General features: G+C 45.2%; 1 protein-coding gene across 2 annotated transcripts in view; it reads right to left on the bottom strand.

The window, feature by feature from the left end:
- LOC144125250 (uncharacterized) overlaps window positions 1-18,147 on the bottom strand; it is a 71,181-nt gene that overhangs the window by 44,435 nt on the left and 8,599 nt on the right. For both annotated transcript variants that reach the window (XR_013313355.1, XM_077658473.1), the window contains exons 3-5: window positions 17,886-18,022; window positions 11,047-11,217; window positions 7,610-7,799 (exon numbers count right to left, since the gene is read on the bottom strand). Coding sequence is in view for 1 of the 2 variants with exons in the window: in XM_077658473.1 (XP_077514599.1) it covers window positions 7,610-7,799; window positions 11,047-11,217; window positions 17,886-18,022 (498 nt within the window). In the remaining variant the exon portion in view is untranslated. The remainder of the gene's footprint in view (window positions 1-7,609; window positions 7,800-11,046; window positions 11,218-17,885; window positions 18,023-18,147) is intronic.

Raw genomic sequence — 18,147 nt, forward strand, 5'->3', positions numbered from 1 at the left:
GAACTACCCCCTCAAGCAATTGTGAAGACAATAGAGCTTGGTTCCCAAGGCCTTAGGCAACGCTCCCTCACAGATTTCCCCACACCGGACCGCCATTCGCTTCAAAGTATTTAATTTTTTATCCAACTTTCAGACAAAGTTTGGTGGAAAACACCAATCCGGGTGGCCAGAATCTTATCGTTGTACCCGTTATTTCGCCGATAATTGTATCATTATATACAGTTTATTTTTACATTGGGGCAATGGGAGAACTGAAAAATCTAAAGAATCTGATCGTTATAAATGATATATTGTTATATCTGGTATCGTTAGAAGTGGATTACACTGTACAGAATATCTTCCTAACCTGAAGCACGTTTTGGAAGTGCGTGATTGGGAAATTCACAGGTTCAACTTTAAAACACAAAACAAAACAAAAAACAGCTACGGACACTATTCATTTGCTCCCAGAAAACATAACTCTAAGTTTCAAGCACATTCACTGCGCTTAACATGCATTTACATGCACTTCAGATAAAACAGGAGTACTCCATGAGTATATGCCGGCACTACACACAACTCATATGGCAATACCCACGAAGTTACGGCATTCGCTCAGCATCATGGCTTCACCTGTGCGTGGAGAGGACCCTTGCAAGGAGAAATATGAAAATTTCACAAAAACAGCCTTTTTTCCACATGCTTTTGGATCTGACAACCTTGTGTGCAGCTCGGATGTGGCTAAGGCAAGTGTAGCAACCGCATTAAAGAAAGATGTGACAGTCGAGCCCACATATAACGGCCCCACTCAAGACGAACTTTCGCTTATAACGAACGAGACCTACGCGACCGTCAAAATATACACTGTTTGAACGGCACAAAATCACACGCATAACAAATGTCATTAAAGCCCTGCTGATCGGTTACCGCGAACGGACGGTGTAAACCCAGCGCCGTGATGCGCGATGACCTGCCTCCGACCCCTTTGTGCGCCCGGAGCGCGGTATGTTTTCCCGAGTCTCATCGCTGGCGAACTGCTTGGCGGCCGCCCCATTTCGTGCCTCTCTCAAGCAAGCTACCCTTTCCCCGCCGACGCGCCTTCCAAGATCACCCTCCCGCCCCTCCTCGCAACTCCACTCCTTTCTCCTCACTCTCTTGCAAATCCGCGTTTGGCCTCCGCGGTCAAGCGCGCCGCCCCACCGCCGATCACGGAGGCCGCGCTCCTTGAAGCAGGCCTTCCGTGGGAGCCAAGAGGTGGCTGCACTGACGCTCATGGACACCCCTCATTGGTCTCTCTGCTGGCGCTGTGCGTTTGTGTCTTTAGCTTGATTGCCGCCTGTGCACGTTGCATGTCTACCCCATCGCGTGCTTTTGTCACTCTTGCTGCGGTGCGGACGTTTCGTTGGCTTCATTCAAATCTCGGGCCCTCGTAATTCGGGATGGTGGACGGGAACACCGTGCCCATTTCCATTGTATTCAGCAGTAGAGATGATGAAAGCGGCCTAGGCAGAGGTGACGACCACTGGCGAATGGAACTGCTTCCGCAAGGCCGGCTTCGTCGATGCCGAGCCTGATGCTTCGGAAGATGACCAGCCCGGCGGCGATTTGTGGCAGCGCGTCGTCGACTCCGACATGGGGGGGGGTCATGACATTGTTTGTAATGATTTTATTTCTGTCGACGACGCCGACACCGCGGAACCGTGCACGGACGAGGGCATCGTTCTGAAGTGCAGGACAAGAGTGACGCGGAGGAATCAGATGAGGATGAAACTTCAGAGCCAGCGCCCATAAGTGCGCCTGTAGCAATGAGCTACATAGAGGGCCTCAGACAACTTGTCAATGCATCGCAAACTTTTTCGCAAAGAAAAAAATTTTGTTTTGATAAGCAACTGTCTTTAAAGCTGTGGTCCACTTACTACGAACTTCAGGATATAACGAACGGATGCCGCGTGACGCTCATGTTCGTTATAAGCGGGCTTGACTGTACTGGGAATTTTTTAAAAATATGAATGCTAGGTGAATAAAAATTGTACCACTTATAGAGCTTGACCTCCTCTTTCCCAATCCCTTTTTAGTTCTAACATAGCTTGATGCCTCTATGTTCTAAGTGCCATGCATAAGTGAGAAATTATGCATGCTCATGCAGCTAGCTACTGGACATGGCAGTAAGAATGACAGAGCAGTGCGAAATGGTTTTTCTTGTTTCCAACACGCCAATGAGTACAACTAAGCAATATAATGTCATTCCCTTGGCAGTCTCAATTTTGAGACAAATTCATATCTCGTGCTTCGTTTTCAGCGGCTGATGGCTGAAGATTTTTCAACTCTAAAAATATTTTCGATTGCGTCAAAGTCTACATATTTGTAGTCTACACATGTCAGATATTATGCACACCAAATTTGGTCTCGAATAAACTAGAGTAAGCACATAAAATTTTGTGCACAAAAATCATGTTTGGCCTAAAATAAGATGTTGACAAAAACACGACTGAAGCCTATAAAAGTTGTTATCTACTGTTGCAGCTGCACTATCTGAATGAAAATTGGATAAAATGCAGGCCAGGGTACCCTGGTACAGCACACAGCTTTGGAACTCGCTCGCTCCACATATGTTTTCCGTGACAGTCCTTATATACGAGTAGCATCCTCAAGACGGGCTTCCTTGGCTAGGCGGTGGCAAGAGAGCTTCCTTCTGCTGTCTGCTTTGTTGACATGCCAGAAATTCATTTCTTGTGATAATCATTGCAAAATTTGAAAGAATTGCACAAAATCAAATGAGTTGGTTGTGTCTAGCTCCAATAGTGTGCGCTGCAACCACAGCTTTATTGTTAACAGTAAAGCGGTCTTCCGATGGCACAAGGATGTGCTGCACCACTAGTCACTTGCGCAGGTTGCAGACTGTGACGAATATGTTGATGTGGCAGCAGATGTGTGGCATGCATCACTGTTGCAGCTGAATTCCAGAAACGGCGACAGTTTTTTCGATTTTGCGGCCAACACGTGGATATAAAGTTTGCACCATCCCTACTCTGGGCAAGCCACACCGTGACTCGCCATCACACCGCATCTTAGTGACTCGTCATCATTCCTACCCTCATTTTCGAAGATCCTTATCTCATTTTCTGATATTGTGACGAATTTGTAAACGCTTTCAAAGAAGCTAGAATGCCCAGCAGACTCTGAAGCATCGCCTCTGCTGAAGTTAGGCTTAGCTGCCGTGGACGACTCCATTGCACGCCACTTTACTTTGTGGCGAGTTCCCTTAATTCGTGCTTCATCGGAAACTTTTGACAACAGAAGTTCAGTTTCTTTTCGGCATCTTTTGAAATGTTAGTGGTTTTTTATTCAAATAATAGTAAAAAGGAAGGAAAATGAGAAGTAGAAATTTTCGCAAAAGCTTAAGGACTGCGTACCAAGAGCTGCACATCACCGAAACAGTGGACAAATTATGGCTGCTTTGCGCACTAGTAGCCAATTACGTGGCCGAAATCGCACCACGTGATTTAGGGGGGGGACGCGGCTTTTGAAAACCGAAAAATCGCGAAAAAGTCAATTTTTGGAAACGTACATATTCCGGTTGTATATGTTACAAATTACCTTTTATGTAATTATCAGTCTAATTCGTCGTGAAAATATTAGAAATTAAATATATAACAAACTGTGGCAGCCCCTGAGTCATGAGCAAGCACCAAAAATGCTCTGATTACGCGCGTGCGCCATTCCTCTATCGCTGAACCGAGAGCCGCCATTTTGGTATTGCTTTTTGGGGGAATTCTAGTGCTTTTCTTTGCTATCGGAAGCGTGCTCGAGGCATGGCTAGCTTTTGATTGGGGGGTGTCGCGGCGGCTTTAGAGTTTCCTGCGTCTGAAATCAGGGGGCTACGATTGGACCAAGCGAGCGCTCCTCGAGCAGGTGGGGGATTGGGCGGCTGCTAATTGTTGCTGCGCGTGCTGACACAACGGTCTCCGCCGGCTGCCCCCTGAGTGTCATCTGCTCCAGCTTCTTGCTCTCCTCCTTTGTGTGATGTGTTCACCTTTCGCCATTTTTGCGATCGCAGTCTTTACTGTCTGCCGCCGAGCCCTTTGAACAGTTCCGTGCAGCTCGTCGATCGTAGAGTGGTCAGTCACAATGCCAAGAATTAAATTCTAGAAGTCACGCGTTCAGTGCACGGAAGCGTTCTACGAGGTCCGTATGCATGGTGAGCGCGCCGCCGCCGATGGCATCGACATTTCCAGTGTCATAGGACCTGCTACAACGGTACAAGATGAATGCATCGCCGCATTCAGCGACGTACCACATTCTGCTGCATTGGCACAAGAATGCGTGGTTTCAAGTGCGCCTGGTGACCAGAGCCCATCAACATCGGCGATCAGAGCCTTCAGCTCCGGTTCTGCATCTCCTAACAACGGTGAGAACGTGTTGTCCACCGTTCGCTTGAAAACACATTTCTTGACACCTGAAGTCATAGAAGCGGCGAAGGCATAACGTGCTGCCATCCAGGATCAACTTGGCGCCATGCCAGCCACACACAGAAAGTTTCAAGCCACGACGCCCAATCCCAGACCCGCCAGCGCTACAACTAAAGGTGGGAAATTTTGCCTTGTGCAAATGGATGTGCTAGGCGACCTGCTCTCCAGCACCTTGTGGGCTGAAAGAAGGCACCAAACTTCGACTGGCAACAAAATTTGAGTTGATGTGCGGAATTTTTTTTTTTTGCCTTGTATGGCTGCTCATTCCAGCATCATCTCAGAAACCACTCATTGGATTTCCCTGTGGTTTTCTTTTTATCCTGTTCGTAAATAAATTTTTGAGGGCAAAGAAAGCCCATTTATTGAAGATACTGTGCTTGCAATTTGTAATAATTAATGTTTGGTTAATTAGTGAATGTCTGATTAGTAACTAAATTCAGTCCTGTGCTAAAATTTTTTAGCAAAGAAATTTAGAAGGGCCTTGTTGCTGCCGGACCCTCTAGGGACCGCGAAAACTACTGAAAAAATCAGGCAGCCCGGAAAATCAAATTTCACCGAAAAAATTACGAACTTATTGCCAGTAAGCTGGAGGAAGGGGTCAGCTGTATATTGCACACATTCTAAAGCTCCTCGTAACTAAATTTCGCCACACGGCACGTGCACATACGACGGGCGGCGACCGCTTTCACGAGCTTGGCCTGGCTGTGCTGCCCTTGGCATGTCGCCAATGAACACAAGGATTGGGACACAATCTAGACGGGAGAGCGAACACGCCGTTGCGAGAACTGTTCTGCGCGGGTATCTCAAGAAATAAAAAATTTGCGGTGGGTGAGCTCTGGTTAAACCTGGAGTGACGCGATAGCTACAGCTGGCTCAGTGGAACTTGGTCACATGACCAACAACGTGACGAACGATGTGATCAGCGACGGCGCCGCGCCGCCGGCAGCTGCTTTGCACCACATGACCAACCACATGACAGCATGGCGGCGCCGCCACGCTGAAGGCCCGAAATGCTACCTTTACGTAGCTATCGCTACAAAAGCTTGGTGCTCAAGGGTAGCCTCCCCACTTAAAGGTCAAGTGAAAGCGGTTGCTTTTGGCAGTGAAAATTTATTTTTATTATTACTTCCTAGGAGTGTGAAGCGGCAAAGCCAGCCTTGGGGAGAAAAAGCACAGGCCTATCGGCTTGCATAAGCCCAACTGGCGTGCAATGCTGTGATTTGACGCATTGTGCGCTTAAAAATGAGCCCGATTCGCTCCCCTCATAGCCACCAAGAGTGCATTAACCGAGTTTTTAAATATTTCCTGACCATTTCTGGCTGTGGTTTTTTTTTAAATGTGATAGAAATATCCAGGTTGCTTAAAACAATCAAAGACACAGATCTGATTTTTTAAATAAAAATTGGCATTTTTTTACTCTCACCTCCACCTAAAGAGAAAAATTATGCATCAGCAAAGTAAAAGGTTTGAGAAAAGTTTCACCTGGTCAGGGTGGATCATGCCAAAACGAAAATATTCTTACCGCCAACCAAAGAAGAAGAAAAAAAAAGGTAATCGTAAAGCCGACAACCTACACACGCTGCCTGTGCTATATTTTCAATAAGCACTTCTCTTGTCCTTTGGTTCCCACAGTCAACAAGACCCCTGCAGAACAGCCAAACATTTTTTTTCCTCATTTTGCAATCAACATCTATGTGTTTATGTTTAGCATTAGGGTGTTAGCGCTGAAAAATGTTAAATGCACAGCATGCAAAAGCTGCTCAAGTTCTGGAATAAACCACAGAGTTTTTACACATGCATATCAGTTCTTTAGAGAGGGGATTTCATTTCTCTCCACAAGAATGAAGATGTGCTTTCCAGTACCACTAACCTTCAGAATAATTCAGAAATATTCAAGTAGCTGAATGCTACTCTCCACAAGAAAGAAGATGTCCTTTCCAGTACCACTAACCTTCAGAATAATTCAGAAATATTCAAGTAGCTGAATGCTACTCCTTTCAAAGCTGATCTGAATACTGCATTATTCTATTCAAAATTTCAATGTTTCAACATTTGCACAACCTATTTCTTCAGCTTAAATCTCTGCCACACTCCCACAGCTCCAGCACGAATGCTATTATCCACAGTAAAAACACGAGCTTGATGCCTGCAACTATTGGTCCATTAACTCCCGTCCTAATCAATAAATCACTTGCTGAATGGTTCATAATAACCTACAACCTCTAATTGAACAGATGTAATGAAAAAGTAGCAGAAGCTCCTTTCAGTATGCTGTTCAACCTTCGAATAATGAACCGAGGAAGTTTTGTTACAAAAACCACTGCCGGCAGACAGAAGTCGATAATATCTGGCCTGCTTTGTTCACCCAAACAAGTACGTGTCACCATGGCTGAGAATATAACTTGAAGGCATTTTCCCTCAAGTCTATCTTCATTTTTACTATTACAGAGTGGAATGCCCTACCTATGAGTGTGATACTGGCTGTAGCCTTTGGTAATGCACTGCATGATGAATCTTAGATATTATATTTGGTATATTCTACCAACTTATTTCGTTGTGTTTGTTTTTCTGATAACTACTTGCCGTTGTATTGATTTAGATGATTATATATTTGCGCCCTCCCTGCTTGGACCTAAGAAAGATTTGGAGTATTGTTTTTTAAATAAATAAATTAATACTTGAATTACCAAGGACGTACATGCTTAATTCCTCTTCAACTTACTTTTAACAAGGCACCCAACAAGCACCAAGTAGCGACAAAAATGGAGCAACTTCTGTTGCTTCATTAAGCAGCGCCAACAGCAGTAAGAAGCAGAATGTGGCTTAAGAATGTGGGTCCAGAAAACGGAACAAGTTGCCAACGGACCACTTGACGAGCGGCATGGTGCCACTCAACTTAGCATTCAAACAGGCAAGCTAGTCATACGGAGCACAATTCAGTGTGGCGAACTCACATGGTGAGTGGTCTCTCAACTAAAGCTACAATTCAGTATGCTCCAGGAATTAACTTTAAGCAATAATTCTCTTTGCATGGCTGTTTTCTAAGCAGCAAGCCATTACATGCGATCTGATAGCACACATACTGACAGCTGAAGAAAGCCAAGCCACATCAGTTACCAAACAGGACTAGCAGTGAAGTCACATGTTGCCCATTGTCACACCTGTTGTTCATGAGGATGTTGGAACACTTGATGTCCCGGTGCAGGAAGTTCCGGCGGTGGCAATAGCTGAGCCCATCCAGTAGCTGACGCATGAAGGAGGCCACGTGGTGCTCATTGAAGTCCACCAGGCCAGACTCCAGCAGGCCCATCAGGTCATGGTCCATGTACTCAAACACCAGGTAGAATGCTCCTGCAGCCACATAGATACCAAGGTATCCTTTGTAGCAAACGACAAAGCCATCTGCCACATTACAGCACAAACTTTCACTCCACGGCAAACGTGATTGCTTGTGGACAGAAGAAGGGATGCAACACACATCTGTGCACAATGAAATGTGCAATGCGACCCTATTCAAGTACCTGATTTGGCAGGCATCTCATTTTTCTACACTGGTGACAAGATGAAAAAAATCTTTTGTGCCTTCTTATTGCGCTAAAGAAGTACAGTAGAAACTCGATATGGTAAAAAAAAATCTGGTAGAAATGTATCATCTGGGAAAATATACAACCCAATTCGCCCGTTTTAAAACATACAACTGCTGAATGAGGCACAAAAGCATTTATTGATAGTTTTACTTATTAACCGTGCCAAAAAAAGAAGAAAGAAAACAGTTCTAGTGCTTGCGGAATTGCGTTGCCCTTGGGAAACTTCACAACACCTCCGGTCTGTCCAAGGCAGTGGCAAAAGTAGCCGGGATCATTTCCTCATAGTTTTCAGGTGCTTGGCCCCCTTGCAACAATGCACTTTGGGAAAGCCACCACGGCAGTTGACACCAGACCCGGGCCCCTCTGTGAAAAGCATCGCTGCATATCCTGGATGCTTCGTCCAAAGTTAGTCAAAATTTTTAACGAAGTAGCCGGGAAATCTGTTATCCAAAAAGATATTACCGTATTTACACGATTGTAAGCCAACTCGAATGTAAGTCAACCCCCCCACATCACATTTCTGAAAAAAAAGGGGAAAAAAAAAAACTTGGAGGTTGTTCACACTTGGTTTTTAATAATTGAACGCGATAGCACTATCCTGTGGCCTCCGCTAATCGCCAGTGGCTATCGGCTGCCACACGCCGGAGCGCCCGTGGACACATTCCAAAACGAAAACGTATTAGTCACTGGAATACTCGTCCACACTTGCGCCATCGTCCTCACTAGCGCTGCTGTCGTGATCACTGCTGCAGTCCCACAGCACGTCGCTCTAATGTCGTCCAACGAAATCCCGCACTTCGCAAAGAGCCACATCATGACATCGCGTGGAACAGCTGAAAATTTTCCTCGCTGCAGCTGCCACGCCTGTATCACCTGTTGCGAACGTCTAACTTGAGGCCCGGCGCAAGGCTGTTCGTTCCTTCGGCGTAAAAAATTGCAGCCATCTTGAATGCAGCCGTGAAAGAGCGCCGGTCGCTTGCCGGACCTGGAGCACAAATGATGACTGACGAAGCACTACATTAAAAACTTGTGAAACGCGGCCGGCAGTAGTCAAATGCGTCAGAACCAAAGAGAAACTACGCATGAATGGCGTCGGCTCTTCCGTCAGCTATCGACGCTCCCCTGCACCGCTGCCGTTCCGAGTGGGGGTGCTGCCTCGATTGGAACAGCGGCCCTTCCATCAACTATCAACACTCCCTTGAGCGCCGAGCGCGCATTTGAAAGTAAAAAAGAAAACTAGTTGGACGCTTGGACTTCCGGTAGAACGCGATTGTGTTATCGGACCGCCGCCGCTTATCGGCAACTGCAGTCAGCAGCCACGTGTGGGGTGCCAGTTTGCTGTTTATCGATAGCCGCCATTGGCCGCCGCCCGCGTGCGTAGAAAGGGTACGCCAGTTCTGCGCGTTGACATAGCAGCTGCTCAAGGCCAGCACCAAGAGCAATGTGACGTAGCCGCATAGCAAAAAATTGGCGGTGGTTTAGCTTTGGTTAAACCTGGAGTGACGCAATAGCTACAGATGGCCGAGTGGAACTTGGTCACGTGACCAACCACGTATCAGCCACGGTGCCGCACCACATGGTCGCCACGCTGTAGGCTCTAAATGCTACTGTAATGTAGCTATCGCTACAAAATTCAACCACACTGTAGCATGCCCGATATCTCGTTTGTCTCCCCTTTACTTATAGTGCGGAACAGCGGCCCTTCCATCAACTATCAATGCTCCCTTGAGCACCGAGCGCGTATTTGAAAGTAAAAAGAGGACTTGTTTGACGCTTGAGCTTCCCTTAGAACCCATTAGAACGCGATTGCGTTATCGGGCTGCCGCCGCTTATCAGCAACTGCAGTCAGCAGCCAACTGTGGGGTGCCAGTGTGCTGTTCATCAATAGCCGTCATCAGCCGCCGCCCGTGCGTGCAGGGGGGATGCCAGTTCTGCGCGCTGACATAGCAGCTGCTCAAGGCCAGCACCAAGAGCGATGCGACGGAGCCACGCTGCAAAAATGCAACCATGCTGTAGCATGCCTGATATCTCGTTTGTCTCGCCTTTACCTATAGTGCGATGTTTTCGTTTTGATTGTAAGTTGAACCCCTCACTTCGGATTTTTGAAATTTAAAAAAATAGGTAGACTTACAATCGTATAGATATGGTACATGGAAAAAAAAATAGTGTCCCTCTATGGGACATTATTACTGCCCAAGATTTTGAGCGTATGAGCCAGGAACATATCAGCAAGGTTTTACTGTAATTACACAGAGCAACTTTTCCATGCAACACACCGGGATCAAGTGGTCCCCACTGCTGCTTTTACTGCTTGTTAGTGCAAGTAAAATGTAGTTAGTGTTTACTAATATACCGCTTCGCGGCTTGAGTTTCGGACTTTCTAGCTAGATGGTACCCCGGCCAGGCGCCTGCATTCAATTACCAATATAATTTTCATGTACTTAAGCTCAGCCAAATCGTAACCCTTCCCAACACTGCCAGTCAAAGTGAACTGGCCATAGTTACCATTACCAAGTGAACATAATTTGCATGATAATCATTTCACTTAGTATTTTAGGTTCTCATACACCGTGCTGGCTTTCTCATCAGCGTTGCAGACTTTTACAGTGGTACACTTTACCCAACAGTATACTGCTATGTATACTGTTATAGTGTGCACATATACATGCAAACAGCAAACATGGTTTCCTAGAACACATATGTACACATGGTGCCAGCACTTCACTGGCTGGTCACTCACTTTCCTGGTAATAACTAGCAGTCCCCCTGACTACAAGTCCGAAACCAAGAAGCACAACAAGCAGCAGCAAGCAATCGACCTCTGGCTAGTAGCACATCACAACTGTTCATTTATTGCTCATAAAAGTGTGCATGCGTGGTTGAAACTTACAGGGCCACAAGCTATCAAATGGACTCGGGCATCAGAGCTACATTTCACACCATCCAAATACACTCATGCAGACTTGAATAAAGTACTGCTAACAAATCTCACCTACACAAACAGTGCCTACCTTTGTCCTTCTTAAAGTCCAAGGCATCCTGCTTGTCGGTGACAATCTCCTTGAGGTTGACAATGCTTGGGTGATTGAGCTGACGCAAGATCTTGATCTCTCGCACAGCTGTGATGGGGAACCCTTCTTTCTCATTCTCCAACCGCACTTTCTTCAGTGCCACCAGCTCCCCTGCAAGTGGAACCACATCACAAATCAATCACACATCACAGGATGCACTGATGTACCAGCTCTGGTGTCTTGCACTACCTGGTGCACAAAGCTTAATGCCATACACATTTTTTTAGTCCCACTTAGAAATTTACTCAGTGTTGCTACCGCCATCTGTCCGACTGCATGCTCGCTACTCGAGTAATGATAACTGAAATTGGCCATGTGGAAGCAGTATATCCAGATGCACCATAGAGAAATTAGATGGCCATTGACTCAATGGGCACAGAGATTGCCAATGTGACAGGGGTGTTAGTTATACCTGTACAGAAGAGGAGAACTATTGTTCGTTTCACTAAATCCTATCAAGCTGATACAATGAGAATTTCTTGGCACAGTGAGACAAGACAAAGCAGGCATTGCTAGCCATCAATGGCAAAAACTATGAGGAAAGTACTGCATAAGTGCCCACAAAAGTTTGCAACCTTCTCTACAGCAGCTATTTAAGAGGGGATCGAAGGTGACCTTTTCTATTTTTTCGAATTAGAGCGACAAAATTTGGCAGCAAACAGTAAGATATAAAGTTTCACAATGACATCTTCGGTAGGTTTTGTTTTACCATTGGTTACAAGTTGTTCACATGTTGCTTGCTTGTGGAAAGCCTAGCACAACAAAATGGGCTACGAGTCTGTATAGGCTTTTGATATTTGCAAGTGAGGTGTAAATCAAGAGTTGTAATTTTAAAGAAATTTATCTGTTCTTTTTAAAGGACACAGTACACACCTTCTTTTTATGTTTAGAATGTATCATAGTTCATTTACGATGAAATAAAAACATTGGAGCCTAAACGGTAAATCTGAGACTGTCTCGATGCAAACCACACTTCAGCAATTACAACAAAACAAGCAGGATAAAAATCCATGCACCCATTGCTGTGCTATGCTTTCCATGAGCAAGATGATAAGCTCAAAACAAACTTTCGAGAAAACAAGCCTGAAAGTTCTAAACTAGCACACATTGTCTATGTGTAGATGCCGACAGATATGTTTACTTGCAGCGCTTAGAATTTGTTTTTGGGTGGAACATTTCAGTACAACATAGAAAGAGTGTTGTAGATGCCAATAAACGTACTTATTTTGCGATCTGACCCCACCTACTTCCCCCCTTAAATGGGCAACAGGATAATTTCCTCAGTACCGATTAATATCATTAGATGGATCCATCACGAGTTCCAGAGACCTGCACGAAAAGAATTATTGAAATCGGAGCATTTAAATGAAAGTTATCCACTTTAAAAATTAAAAAGATCAGAAGAATACGCGTTTCACTCGCTCAGTACTGACATTGGGCTCTACCAATCAGAACTGTGCCTAGTGCACACCCAGGGGCAGCTTGCATGCAATTTCTGCTTTGTGGCGGCAGCCCACAGCCCCACAAGTAACAACAAAAGAAGCCCCCCCCCAATGTTTTTTTGTTGGTAGGATTGGAGGCTGTGGACATGGACTGTCCCCTCCCCCAACCTCGCCTCCAGTCTCTTGTCCAGCCTTTCTGTTCACATTTTAGGGCAAGGTGCCTGGACTGGCTTTCCTTTTACTTTTTTTTTTGTTGCCTTGTTGGTGTGGTTTGAACCAAAGTTACAAGATAAAGTGCTCGCCTTCATGAAGGCACGAAGCGGAATGGAAAGTGTCGTCCCTAGCGTTAATCTTATTAGTTTTCATTCGCTTTCACTGCTTCTTTCCAGTTTTTGTGTCATGCGAAAAGCTTTCAGTATTCAGAGACATAATATTTTGGATCCATTTCGTAAGTATAAAGGGACAATATTCAAAGTGGATGCTCAACCAATCAGAAAGGCAGCGCCAAATCGTTTTGGTACCTATTTCCGCTGCCGAAAATGGCTACTGCGTCGCGACAACATAGGCTTGGAAAAGATTAAAATAATAAATATTACGAATTCAGTGATCTCTTTGGGCGTTCAGGCGCCACAATGTCCCTTACTCTGCATACAAAGAAAAAAGACCTCACGCTTTTTCTACGTTGCAGGGCCCCTTTAAGAGCGGCACTCAATTTAAACCTATATGCCTATATATATATCTTCAGGGCCGATGCCCAACATGTTCACGTTATCTAGCAGCAATCGGTCAGTGCCGCCGGCTACCACGAAATTGTCGGATCATGTCAAAGTGAACGATGCTAAACACCAGCGGCACAAACGCCTCTGACCATGTGCGTTTAATGATGACGTCAAGACAGACGGAGGTATGATATGAAATTTCGACCCTTCCAAAAAAAATCGGTTGAAACTTTTTTCCCGTGTAATGAACCCTCCCACAAACTGATGTCAACTTTTCTGGAAAAAAGTGGGTTCATTACGCAAGTACGGTACCTTCTTTTGCTTGAAAACCTGTTCTTAACTTTGACCATTGTTTCGAGCCCCACTACTCTATATAGTGCTGCTGGTATTGCGGATTTTCACAAAATTGATGAGTATAAATAGGATCGAAAACTACTCTGATTAGGATCGATACACACAGAACCATGTCATTTGCTTCTTTGCGCTCACTTTGCTGAAACATTCAGGTGATGTAATAGTTTATAAAAATATACCTTAGGAGTGCCGTTAACATGAATATTGTTAGAGGCATAAATGCCCAGGGCACGGCGTATGCCGACCAAGTGCCCTGCGCGGATAAACATGAGGCGCGGGGAGCGCTCGCAGACGAGGATAAAGATTGGGGGCCACTGGTGGGGTTCCTTCGGCTCTCAGACTCTGTGTGCTTTCCTGTGGGCGGGACCGTCGTCCCGTTGCAATATTTGCCCTCGAACAAAATAAAAGAGTCACTAAATGCTACTCAGCAATTTTTCTGGTTCTGGCAATACAGAGAGCGCATGAGAACACAAAGTTGTAGTAGAATGCCTGCTGGATCATGACAGCACGGTTCTTACCAGGAAATGAGCCTATACAGTGAAAGCTCGTTAATTCGACCCCCGTTAATTTGGAAAATCGGATAATTCGACCTGCAAGCATGGTCCCTACAATTATACATAGGAGTATATGGAGCCAAACTCTCGTTAATTTGGACAAGTTTTACCGCGCATTGTTTAATTCGACCTAGTTCCACAGCCCACCAAGAGCGGCGCTACTGTAAAGCTGAAAAAAAAATAAATAATGCAGCGTAGGCCATCCGTAAGGTCGTCATCAGCAGTGCGAGAGAGGGCGAGGGAAGCAAGGTTAGCAGCGGCCGAAAAGCCTGGTGTCTTTGTTTGTGCTTCGTTGCCTTTTGCAGTCGTGTTTCAGTCATCGTGTTAACCCTATCTTCAGCATGTCTCGTCGTTGCCACGTGTTTCTTGCTGCTACAATCGCGGTTATTTAACCCTAAGGCGCCTTTCCTGGTTATTGCGTGCTTTGCCAGCGTGTTTACTGTGCTGCTTTCAAGTGCGTAGTGCTTTGAACATTCTGGCGCATGAATGGGCCAACACGCCTACAGCAGATATTGCCAACTGCTTTCGGCACAGTGGTTTTGTGCAACAGAACTGCTGTGTAGGGGAACTGCCGACCGAAGCAGCTGACGCAACCGCAACCACAGAAGACGACAGCTGTTTCGACAACGTCTTGCCTTCTGCCATGCGGCTCGCTGATTACGTGTCCATCGATGATGGTGTCGCCACTACCGGTCAGCTGACCGAGGACGAAATCATTCAGGCACCGACAGTGGCGATTGTGAGCACCAGCCCCAAACGCCGAAGCGCACAGTGAAAGAAGCCGCAGAAGCCTTGTCCGTGCTGGAGGACTTCTGTGAACAAATTCCTGATGGTTCGCGTGCCGCAGAGCATCTGGCAGCTGTTGTAGCCGCTCAAATTCGCCCGAAAAAGCAGACGACAATAACAAACTCCTTTGCCGAATAAAGGTATGTCATGTTGGGGCAAATTTCATATTTTTTGTTGTTCATTCGATATTTCGACATTCGAATAATTCGACAATTTTTCATGGTCCCATCAGTGTCGAATTAACGAGCTTTTGCTGTATTTCTGAAAAGACGATTTGCCTAAACTAGGACCTATCTAAAAAAATATGATGCGCCTTTTATTAAAGAAAACATCGCTGACCAAACTACCAACGTGCACATTTCAAATGCAAAGGGTTTTGTCCCTGACTGCGCCTGTAATGACAAGCTTTATCACAGCAAGCATGCATGGTAATAAGGTACTTTATTATTCACGGAAAGAGGGGTCGGCGATACAACATCAATCAAATTTCATTTCATTCCGATTCTTTTTTCATTTCGTAATAGCCTAATGCCCTCGCTGTGATTAGAATCAGTCAGCAACATGGACAGATGATAAGAATCAAATGAAATCGAGTGAGAATTGTGTCATAGGGGCCTTACATCCAATGCATATATTCTGTCCACTGTTTACAAAACAGTGCAACGATAAAAACAACCCTCATTGTTTTAGCTTGTATGTACATGACTAGAAATCCATAGTCATATTTAAATAACAGGTGGTTAATAAAGTTCAGTGCACGAAGCAACACATAAAGGCGCACCTTATAATTAGTTAACTCAAGTGACAGTGACTGGCAAACTTTTCTAGCTCGTTTCCTGCACAAGTGCAAAAGAAATTGCAGACGACTCCTGGATTGTGCTTACCTACAGTGCTAAACACAGCAAATTTCGTCTCTACTTTTGTCGTGTGTCAACCGCCTTTTGCTCCGCCTTCACGCCGGCTGTTTTCAAACGCCGGAAAGCAATTTCTTTCGCATCTCTTATTTATTCCTTTACACCATCAAGAAACAAGAGCCTAGCTCACACGAGGTTGCTACCATCATGAAACAAGTGGAAGCTTATTGTGAAATTTTAAAACAAGCATTATTCCACCTATGCTGCCTACAAAAGGCGTCCTCAATAACACAGCCATAGTGTATCACTGTATATACTCGCGTAGTGAACCCACATTTTTTCCAGAAAAGTTGAATTCAATTTGAGGGGAGGGCTCATTACATGGGAGAAAAAGTTCGAACAGATTTTTTTTCGGAGAGTCGAAATTTCTTATCACTCGCGAGCGAGCTGCCTGTCCGCCCATCTGTGAGCGAGTTAGAGACACACTAGAACCACGCAACAACAAAATTTTCTTCCAACCATCCTTAATACAGAGGAAAATGAAACACCTTTTTCCATGAATGCTAATGTCATCTAACTACCCAAGCTTTCTTATTCGGGGCATATGACTACACGCTAGTCGTGGCACCATAACTCTGTCTCAGACGTTAGCACTCTGCACAAGTGAGTGGATTTGTCGGTCCTTTTCTTTCATTGAGAACATACATTCCTTATCTGTCTCAGGGGACCATAACGCAGGGGGGGGGGGCACTTACTCAATATAAGGTAGCAATTTTACATTCCCAAAGATTAAAGGGGCTTTGAAAGGGGCTCTAATAAGCTGCGGTATGCATGGGATGTTAAATAGCGCTGCTTCGCGAATATTGTCCAGCAAGAATTTTTTTAATGAGTTTTGTAGAAGCTGAACTATCTGAAGTCAAAATTTGAATTTCAGTGCCTTAGCACCTTTCCATCTCCTCTCGTCACTTTTAGCATGCTGGAAGGCCGGCGGAGGACTTCTGTGGGCGGAGCTTCCTGACCCGCTGGAGCTAGGCGACTTATTGGCCGTGGCCATGGTAGCTGCCTGACGTCTGAAAGAATCTAAACAATAGCCACCTCTCAACTTGTATACTCAGGTGCGAGCAATGGAGAAGAGTGTGAGCCTGAAAAAGCGGTCGAGAAGGGCTCGCCAACTGTCACGCGTGATTGTGGGTTCTCTGCTGCGTGTAGAAGTGTATTTGGCTCAGGTTTCCATGGCAACACAATGTAGTGATTAAGTGAGTTGATGTGCTCTCCTTGAAAGGCGTTTCAGAGCCCCTTTAAGAAAGGGGCACCACTATAAAGTAATGAAGCACCTCGCTGTCCTGCATGCTGTCATTACTAATCTATCAAGGCACTACTGTGCCGCTGCCGAATAAATACACTAAAACTCGGTAAGGTTTACTTGCTTAAGCGAAGTTCTACTTGGGATGTAGATGCGAGAAATTCCAGACTCGGCTTTCATTAAACCGCATATATTTGGTGGCCGCTTATGACATAGCGGTATACCGCAAACGTCTTGATTTGTGCATACCTATCATCGTGTATGAGGCTGAAGGGGGGGTCTCTAGTAAAGCAGCGATGAACTATGTCGCCCAGTGCAAGGAAACTTCACCTGTGCTCCTAATGCACAGATCATGGAACATGTCGATACCGGAGCAGAGCAGCGTCTATCCACGAACATGCCATTCATGCAGCGCATGTGCTTTGGAGAAAAATGCTACATTATAAATGATTAAGTTCATAAATATTTAGAAATACTGGGTCATTTGCTTATTGACAGGCATTGGGTACTCACATTTTTTTAGTTTACTACTCTTGACAGAACATTTATTAAAATGGCATCAGGCAGCACGTACAATAATGCCCATCAACACGAGCCACTTCTGGTCTGGGACGGTGAAATGGCCACCAGGATTCAAGGACAATCCAAAAAATCACTTGATTCAAAATTTTCCCACAGTCTGACAAACCTTGAATGAACAAGGTTGTACAAGTTCTTTCTATGGCAGAAAAAGAAGAAAAAGTGACAAAGATGAAATAGAAAATTACCAGTGTCCTTGTCTTTGGCTTTGTACACTTGACCGTAAGTGCCCTCTCCAATTTGGCACACAATGTCGAAAACATCCACACAGCGCTCACCCCAGTTCGGAAACCGGTCATCGTCAGAAGGAGGTTTGTTCAGAATCCTGCAATAAGAATGAAAAACAATTGTTTCCACCGCACATGCTTGCAACTACAAGAAAATGTGATATGCCGATGAACTACAATATATGAAAAACAAATCGCTTTCTGCATGCAGGGACTTCTATCT

Source organism: Amblyomma americanum, chromosome 3 (genome assembly GCF_052857255.1).
Source record: "Amblyomma americanum isolate KBUSLIRL-KWMA chromosome 3, ASM5285725v1, whole genome shotgun sequence".
In the NCBI taxonomy this organism is placed as follows: domain Eukaryota; kingdom Metazoa; phylum Arthropoda; class Arachnida; order Ixodida; family Ixodidae; genus Amblyomma; species Amblyomma americanum.